The following is a 10,000-nucleotide window of genomic DNA, read 5'->3' on the forward strand; positions in this document are numbered from 1 at the left end:
TTTATAATTATGTTAATTACGCCATCAATTTAGAATCTAAAAAAAAAAAAATTAAAGAATAAAAAAATATATAATAAAATAATAATAAATAAAATTAAAATAAAAAATTAAAATATATATATATATATATAAGATCAACGGAATGTCATGTTGTTTTCTTTCTTCCTTTTCCTCAACACGTAAAAATTGACTGAAACCAACTTTATCCGGGGGAAAGATGGAAAAGATTTCTTACAATGCACTGTTTTCAGTCATCCATATAATTTTTAAACCAGCAGGATGTATGGTGCACAGTGAACGACTACACTTGCTGATGTCCACTTCACAAGGGTTTACTGATGCATCAAACAAAACAGGACTTCCTTCACACCATTGTGCAACGCACCTTCGCCCCCGCCCCCCCCCCCCTCCCCTACCCCTCCCACACACACAGGATGAGCGACCAAACAAAAAGGAAAAGAAAAAAAAAACCGCACAGCTACTGTTATGTGTAAACACATCTGCTGCATTACGTGAACACACGCACGAACTCACATAAGCAACACCAACACCTTTCAAAATCTCCGACACCAAACACACTGAAAGGATAAAGTTGCATAGTTTCTGTAATACTACTCATCCCGAACATAACCGAGCCACTGCAACTAAATAATAATAATAATAATAAAATAATGGACTGGCTGCCCGATCAAATACGGACGGTCAGACATACAAATCCTATACCCTCCCCAAAATGATAGTACATATACATGGCGAGTAACAATGAACTAGCATCGTTACCAATATGGTATGTCTCACAAGCACCGAATTCTTTCACCTGTTGTTTATTGTTTGACATTCTGCTGGTGAAGAATACCGGAGGCAATGCTGCTGTTCCCCCCCACCCCACCCACACACACCCCTCTCCCTCTCTTGCCCCCCCACCCCCACCCCAACCCCCCTCCCCATTCCCCACCCCCACCCCCAAGCAATGCCATCAATGCTTAGGGTGCCCATCAGGGCTTTGTGTATCGTTCAGCAGATTCGCAGCGTTGGTTGGATTGCATGGTCGTTACTGTTTTTGCTAAACGCTTTGTTAGCGTGCTGATGAGCGTGTTAGGGCTATCGTTCAGATCCGATGTTAGATGGTATGTGGTAGTTGTCAGTCATTACCCTTCAACGCATGTCGTAGGTTAACTAAAAAAATTTTAAAAAATACTTTTTTATTTTTGGGTTTACACTTTACACTAGATTCTGTGTATTAATAACATTCTGAGAATTGTTTTTGGGCATTTTCTTCAACAGTTGCGGTTAATTAGTAATGAGTAACAACACATCTCGCAAACAGCGATTCCTATTATATGGGTCTCACAGTCACCGATCCACACAGTTTCTAAATACCAAAATATGTCGTCACACAAAAAAACACACAAAAAACTGTGCACCGTTCACTTCTTTTTTTCTTTTTCTTTTTAAACTACAAGCGCCTGTCATTTTCGACACTATGTTTCAAGAAGGCCTTCTTTGGTTTATGTATATACCCCCCACCCACCCCACCACCCCAAAAGAAACTGCTCACCCCCTCTCCCAAAGAAAAAAAATGATGTGGATCCCACAGACCCACCACGTACAGATATGAGTTAGGAGTGCACCGCAAAACTGTCTGACATACCCATTACACACAGATACGGGAGCACTGCTCGACTGACTCTAGCGATCATGGGTCTGGCATACCCATGACACACAAACAGGGGAGCACCGCTGAACTGACTCTATAGCGATCATGGGTCTGGCATACCCATGACACACAAACAGGAGAGCACCGCTGAACTGACTCCACAGCGATCATGGGTCTGGCATACCCATGACACACAAACAGGGGAGCACTGCTGAACTGACTCCACAGCGATCATGGGTCTGGCAAAGCCATGACACACAAACAGGGGAGCACCGCTGAACTGACTCCACAGCGATCATGGGTCTGGCATACCCATGACACACAAACAGGGGAGCACCGCTGAACTGACTCCATAGCGATCATGGGTCTGGCATACCCATGACACACAAACAAGGGAGCACCGCTGAACTGACTCTATAGCGGTCATGGGTCTGGCATACCCATGACACACAAACAGGGGAGCACCGCTGAACTGACTCCATAGCGATCATGGGTCTGGCATACCCATGACACACAAACAGGGGAGCACCGCTGAACTGACTCTATAGCGGTCATGGGTCTGGCATACCCATGACACACAAACAGGGGAGCACCGCTGAACTGACTCCATAGCGATCATGGGTCTGGCATACCCATGACACACAAACAGGGGAGCACCGCTGAACTGACTCCATAGCGATCATGGGTCTGGCATACCCATGACACACAAACAGGGGAGCACCGCTGAACTGACTCCATAGCGGTCATGGGTCTGGCATACCCATGACACACAAACAGGGGAGCACCGCTGAACTGACTCTATAGCGGTCATGGGTCTGGCATACCCATGACACACAAACAGGGGAGCACCGCTGAACTGACTCTATAGCGGTCATGGGTCTGGCATACCCATGACACACAAACAGGGGAGCACCGCTGAACTGACTCCACAGCGATCATGGGTCTGGCATACCCATGACACACAAACAGGGGAGCACTGCTGAACTGACTCCACAGTGATCATGGGTCTGGCATACCCATGACACACAAACAGGGGAGCACCGCTGAACTGACTCCACAGCGATCATGGGTCTGCCATACCCATGACACACAAACAGGGGAGCACTGCTCGACTGACTCTAGCGATCATGGGTCTGGCATACCCATGACACACAAACAGGGGAGCACTGCTGAACTGACTCCACAGCGATCATGGGTCTGGCATACCCATGACACACAAACAGGGGAGCACTGCTGAACTGACTCCACAGCGATCATGGGTCTGGCATACCCATGACACACAAACAGGGGAGCACTGCTGAACTGACTCCACAGCGATCATGGGTCTGGCGTACCCATGACACACAAACAGGGGAGCACCACTGAACTGACTCCATAGCGATCATGGGTCTGGCGTACCCATACAGGGGAGCACCGCTGAACTGACTCCATAGCGATCATGGGTCTGGCATACCCATGACACACAAACAGAGGAGCACCGCTGAACTGACTCCATGGCGATCATGGGTCTGGCAAAGCCATGACACACAAACAGGGGAAGCACCGCTGAACTGACTCCACAGCGATCATGGGTCTGGCATACCCATGACACACAAACAGGGGAGCACCGATGAACTGACTCCACAGCGATCATGGGTCTGGCATACCCATGACACACAAACAGGGGAAGCACCGCTGAAAGGACTCTACAGCCAGTACGGGTCTGACAGACCCAATGACGAAGGAATAAGTAAGCAAATAACGAAATACGGTGAATGTATCAACCCACTGTGATTCAATCCTGTGGGAAATTTACAGCCTAGGTATGCGTCCCTGCCGTGTAGACGTGGAAAAATGCAGAAAACATACTGAAATCGACCACTTCTTTTGCCTCGAAATTGACACATGTGGATAAGCCAGAAACACCATAAAAGTCAGATCTTTTTTCCTTGTGGTTCAAGCACATGTTTGAACCATTTTAATGAAACAAATTTCGACCCCCTGCTCGAGCGCAGGGTTGAATGAGTTGATTACCGATTTGTCTGAACGTTTCTGGGGGAAAAAATATTGTTATTCTCTTCCACTCTTTAGGGTATCTAGAAGGCTGACGTTCTGTTGAACACCGTTGTTTTAGATTTCAACTATTAACTGACAATAATTATTTTTGGCGGCACTGGCAATGGATTATTCAAAATCACCTTTATCTTTAATCACGTACTTTTTTTTTCATTCAATCAGGGGGAAAAAAGATGATTGAAAAACAACAACAAAGGTTTCTCTTGATGCTCGTACTTCTACTGACAAACATTATGTGAGCTACTTGAACAGGGGTCCTCAGGAGTTCAGAGATGCGAGTCTTGTTTGCTTTTATTTCATTTGCTGACGGGTGCTACCCCTCTCTACAGGCTGGTCTTTCTCCTTCCCTTGCCTGGAGCTCCCTCCCAAACTGGGCCATGCACTGATAAGCAGAAAGACAGTCATCTTTTTTTTCCCCGTTCCCTTATAATTAGTCGCCGGGGAGGATTTTTTTTCCCGGGAGGTGCGGGAGGGTGGGGGGTGGGGGGGTCTGTATCACCTTATCCCTGGGCTGTAAGATAGTGACATAAAGACGTTAGTGTTTGGGAGAAAGGGTGAGGGTGGGGGGATGCTTTACATCATCCTTGTTTATTTACAACGGACGCACGCTCATGCGAGCGCGCACACGCGTTCGCACGCACATCAGCGCACACACAAAATAGATAGCAGAGAGAGAAGGAAAGCGCATGGAAAAGAAACAGACACACAGACAGACAGACAGGCAGAGAAAGACAGACAGACATACAGTTAACAGACACTGACAGACAGAGAAAGACAGACACTCAGTTAACAGAAACTGACAGACAGACAAAGACAGACATACAGTTAACAGACACTGTCAGACAGACAGACAAACAGACAAACACAAACGGATGGGTACTAGAAATTACACCTCGTTTTTATTACCTCCACCGGACCCCTCTGTCGGTACTTGCACAAAATGTCAAACCCCATAATCATTTCCCTCTCCTCCTGTCAATTACACCGCCAGTGGAATAACTTGTCACCCCTCGTCAGGGCCTCACACATACTAAGGGAAGAAGGAAATGTATGCCATCCAACTTTCGAAGCGGAAGGAGATTTTTGCTGTTTTGAGAGACCGAGAATGAGAATGTCACTAATGATACTACACTAAAGGCGAAGAAGACAAAAATGATAGGTATTTTCTTGTGTTGTGTTGTGTCGTTCGTCGAACTGCATCGTTCAGTGAGACGGAAAGAGAGAGGGTTGAAGCGAGGAAGGAAGGACGGAAGAAAGAAAGAACAAAAGAAAGAAAGAACGGAAGAACAAGGACAGAATAAACTCAATGTCAAGCATCTTCAGTATAATGATCGACAGACAACCAGAAGCAGCGAAAAAGAAAGAAAGAAAGAAGGGAAGGAAGGAAGAAAGAAAGAACAAGGACAGAATATCCTCAATGTCAAGCGTCTTCAGCAAGATCATTGACACTGACAGACAACCAGAAACAGCGACTTCATTTTTTTTGCAAAACTGGGATCGTTAACAGCAACGGACCACTTCACCCCTCCACCCTGGGCCCCATCCCTCCCCCATCCGGCCTATCAGTGTCCATGACTGGCCAAAAGGCGAAAAGTAAGTAACGAGCGAAGATTCAAGTTGCCTCACCCCCCCAAACCCCTCTGTACATCTACCGCAAAAGGACCCACTACAGCGTCCCTTTGCTATGACTGCTAGTCACGCCAGTCTGAACAATGGTGTGATGACCGCTCGTAGCACAGAGAGGGGAAGTGAATCACTCACTTCCAAGTGGCGGAGGGGGAGGGGGGAGTAGGAGGGGGGGGGGGAGACTACGCTGCAGGAAGACAACAGCTACATACAAACAAAAAAAACACAAAAAAACAAAAAAAGCAACACAGAAAAAGAAAGAAAGAAAGAACACATAAATCCGTATACATTCCCTAACCTAAAGAGAAACTCTGACAACACCAATAATCAACCATTAACACTGATAATCAATATCACTGTCGATCAACAATCAATAACTAATATTCGTGACATTATCAATTATCCATACTTCTCAAAATACATATAATTATCACTGATGATTACAGTTGGTTTTGTTGTTGTTGTTGTTGTTTTTAATTGAAAAGCAATGACATTGTAATCAACATACATGCAGTTGCACACGCACACACTTAATTACCTTCCATATGACGAAAACGTACACACACACACACACACACACACAGAGTCACACACACACACACTAAACACGTACGCACGCACACGCACACAAACACACACACACACACACACTAAACACGTACGCACGCACACGCACACAAACACACACACACACACACACACACGCACGCGCGCGCGCGCGCGCGCGTACATTACTTCTTTGCTCAAGTTTTTTTGTTTTGTTTTTTAATCCACGAACACAAGTACGCACAATACCGTGAATACGCGTGCGCGCGCGCACACACACACACACACACACACACACACACACACACTTTTTCTCAAGCTGAGAAGTATTTTCTCACGCACGCAAACACTATGAAACGCCACGACCACAGCAGGAAGAGGAAGAATCGGCGCAGGCAGTTTGCAAAGAGGTCAAACAAGAGTGCTTCCCCTTCCTCGCTCTTTTTCTTCTTCCTTCCAGGGACTCGAGAGAGACGAAAGCACTTCACCTCTCATCACTCACCCCACGCAGCTCCAACACATTCGTACACACGCACACTTAACTGGCACGATGGCCACTCGAGAGGGATTGTACCAAAGAGAATACACGTTCGCCAGGATCTCTGATAGCAGGACAAATGCAGTCTCTCTTAAAAGTAATACTGCTGCTGGTTCTGTTGACAACGGCAACATTTTGACCATGTAACCAGAAAACCGACTTCATATCTGCACATCTCAACACTCCAAAATCCTTCTGGTCCATGGAAATGGTGGTATAACTGTCGCGATGAACATTTCCTCACTACCGTTATATATTCATAGCTCACAGCTGCACTGAGCTGTGTGCATAGAACTTTTTGTTGTTGTTGTTGCTTTCAAAGTCAAGAGATTCCCATCTTGGTCTAAAATGATGCTGTTACATCAACAGCAACACTTTCCTCTCCTCCTCTATTTGATTATAATGATGATGATGATGGTTTTAATGATGGCGATGGTAGTGGGCGAGAGTGACGATTAGTGAGATAAATTACCATCTGTCAGATTTCGTAAAGACAGTTGCTCTGACCAGTTACTCAGATGTGCTTCCGGAATCAAACTGCCGGCATGTAATACATTTTTTCGGTGCTCTTTCCGAACGCGCGCAAACACACACACACACACACACACACACACACACACACAAATTAATTAATATTTTATCAATCGGCACGCCAGTTCAAAGCGATCTAACCATGCAGACCATAATTGTTGACAAGAGGGAGTAAAGTATAGAACAATGAGGGAGTAAAGTACAGAACAATGTCAACTAAGTCCTACAAAATCATAAATGGACTGGCTGAGTAAAGTATAGAACAATGTCAACTAAGTCCTACAAAATCATAAATGGACTGGCTGAGTAAAGTATAGAACAATGTCAACTAAGTCCTACAAAATCATAAATGGACTGGCTGACATCCCAACAGAACAGTACATTCCCCCTGGCACCACCCGCACTTTTTGCAACCACTCCGTTTGTTGTTCGTTTTTTGTTTGTTTAGACAAACAAGCTACAAAAACAAAACAAGTTTGAACATCATTTTCCCCCTTCAATTATTTCAGCACGGACACCTACGTCAGCTGAATATCTAGGAAAGACTGTGACTTCAGGCTGAAGAAGAACTTAGATATGCTGACACAACCTTCGCATGAAAGAAACACAGTCACTCAAATATCTAAACTTGCACCTGCTCTGTCCCTTCCCTCTCTCTCTAGTTTCTGTGTGATGTAGTAGCATTGTGTTTCATTTGAGAAGTGTGTGTGTGTGGGGGGGGGGGGGGGGGGGGGGGGGGACGACACAGAGAGGCAGACAGGCGAACAGACCGTGGGCAGTGTGCACGCACACTTAAGCAAAACATCCTTCTTCACACCCCTAGAGATAGAGACAGAGGCAGAGTTCCAACAAACAAATTAATTAATTCACAGTTTTCACCTTGGTCTCAGCAGGCGAGGCCTGAACGAAACGTCGAGACATGATGACTGAAGACAGGTCACAACAGGACGAAAATAATTATTCCCCAGGCAACAATAATCCACCACACAGTTCACACAAACACAAGCACCCACGAAGCGGCCGTCTTCTTTCTGCCTCCGAAACGAAAACCACCACCACACACACACAAAACACGCGACAATAGTCCTGCTGCCTCGACCAAGATAACAGTATCACGGATGTTCGGTCGGTATGAGAGTAAGTGCGTATGTCGCAGCAGCTAAATTACGACGTCAAAAAGGTCAACGAAAAGGATGATGCAAACTGGTTTTTTAATGTTCTACAATGTTTCGCGATTTTGACGTATAGAAAACTCTCGCAGGGTTGTAACTCCTCACATACGATCTCCAAGTCAGCTTCATTCAACGATTCCACTTCACGTCAGTTCAACTGGTCAAGGGTGACTCTTTACAATACTTATCGATATTCGTTACGACTAAGTAGCCGTGGACATTATTGTCCCCGTGTAGTTTGTAGTCCAGGGTAGAGGGCACTATAGGTATGGTAATTTAAACCCCGGTCACAGGGCAAGAAAGCAGCGATATTTCTGGGCACATACAAATTAATAATCAATAATCTTGGGTACAGGACGTTGTCACTCAGTATGTCTCGACACCGTCTGAGACTCTGGATACCAGCTGTATTAATCGCGATTTTCTCGACAACTTTCGACACAGAGCACTAACAGTAGACCCTATTATTTATCGAAGCAACCCGTCTTGACTGCTGGGCAGAAACCACACCAAAAGAGAAAAAAAAATTCTGTTTTGTTTGTTTGTTTTTTAAACACGTCTAGCCTATCAACTCACTGGTACATGGTTCTTTAGCAGTGGCGATTGACTCAAATTAACTCACGTTGTTGTACTGATATGGTAGAACAACGGACGATTACCCGTGGCAATGGCTATGCCCTAAACGTTATTGTCACTGGACACAGCGAAAAGTGTCGGGGAAACTGGGTATCACGCTTGTGTTTATAAATAATTAACTCTGGGTTCACTGAGAAGCAGTCACCCTTATTAGAAAAACGTGACCTTGAAAGTTGTGAATCTTCAAACTGTTGCCCTGAAAACAGAACACCAACTGACAATTCCTTCACACAGTCAGACACTTGGTATACCATCAGGATCACTGACTGGTCACACAAGTGCAAGCACACAATTCTCTTCACTATCCCAATGCAGCTGTTCCAAGTTCCAAGTGAGCTGCAGTGTTGTTCCAGACACGTCAACAACTGCTAAGCAGCCTGTTGGGAGATTCAAGAGCAAAGAGTTGGGTTTCGAATTCTTGTCTCGCTCGTGTCTCAAGTGCACACATGCAGGCTCTCAGTGGTGGAGTTGTGTGTGGTGTGCGTGCATTCGCGTTGCACCAACGACACCCACGCTCCAGACACTGCCACCACAGTGGATGAGAAAGAAAAAAAAAGTGTGTGTGTGTGTGTGTGTGTGTGTGTGTGTGTGTGGTGTGTGTGTGTGACAGAGCACCGAGTCACAGAGTGTGTCCCTATTTAACTTCATGTCCAGAACCGAACAAGGCAGATGTCTAACACACACACACACACACACGATTGTTCCCGTAAATCTCGGATGAGATTGGCGTATGTTGATCCAACCTGAATTTGAAAACAACAAATCGCCTCAATAACACGTAAAAAAATATATTTCTAAAAAAGAATTAAAAAAAAAACATATGAAAAAAACTATAAGAAACTACCACTTTCCAAGTCTCATTCCAGTCTAACAATCTAGAAAATCTGATGTATAAAATGAAATAAATGAAAGAAACAAAAAATAATTACAACAAAAATAAAAGAAAGCCTAGGGATCTAAAAAAAAAAAAAAAATTTTAACAAAAAAACCCCCGACCGTTAGGTCTTTGGTTCTTGTGCCTTGGCTCGCATCGACAGTGTGCACATTCTTCAAAGAAAAAAAAAGCGGGAGAAAATTAATGGGAACGCAATGACTGACACTTAAGACAGCACCCTCCATACCCTTCCCCACACCCCTACCCCCCACGCCCACCCACACAAACACTTCCTCAAATTTTCTTGCCCCTGGCTGCTCAACACTTTAACCAGTGATGGACTTATTCTTGTTGCTTATAATCCA

The 10,000-nt window shown here is 45.1% G+C and overlaps 1 protein-coding gene across 3 annotated transcripts in view; it reads right to left on the reverse strand.

The window, feature by feature from the left end:
* Window positions 1-10,000, reverse strand: part of LOC143300706 (septin-7-like) — an 88,090-nt gene that overhangs the window by 35,637 nt on the left and 42,453 nt on the right. The window contains exon 1 of one of the 3 annotated variants that reach the window (XM_076614576.1): window positions 7,833-9,186. The exons of the other annotated variants lie outside the window; for them this stretch is intronic. Coding sequence (XP_076470691.1) covers window positions 7,833-7,874 — 42 coding nt within the window. The 5' untranslated portion in view covers window positions 7,875-9,186. Of the gene's footprint in view, window positions 1-7,832; window positions 9,187-10,000 lie in introns of those variants that run through there. 3 annotated transcript variants of the gene reach the window in all.

The sequence above is a fragment of the Babylonia areolata genome, chromosome 26 (genome assembly GCF_041734735.1).
Source record: "Babylonia areolata isolate BAREFJ2019XMU chromosome 26, ASM4173473v1, whole genome shotgun sequence".
NCBI classification, from domain to species: Eukaryota; Metazoa; Mollusca; class Gastropoda; order Neogastropoda; family Buccinidae; genus Babylonia; species Babylonia areolata.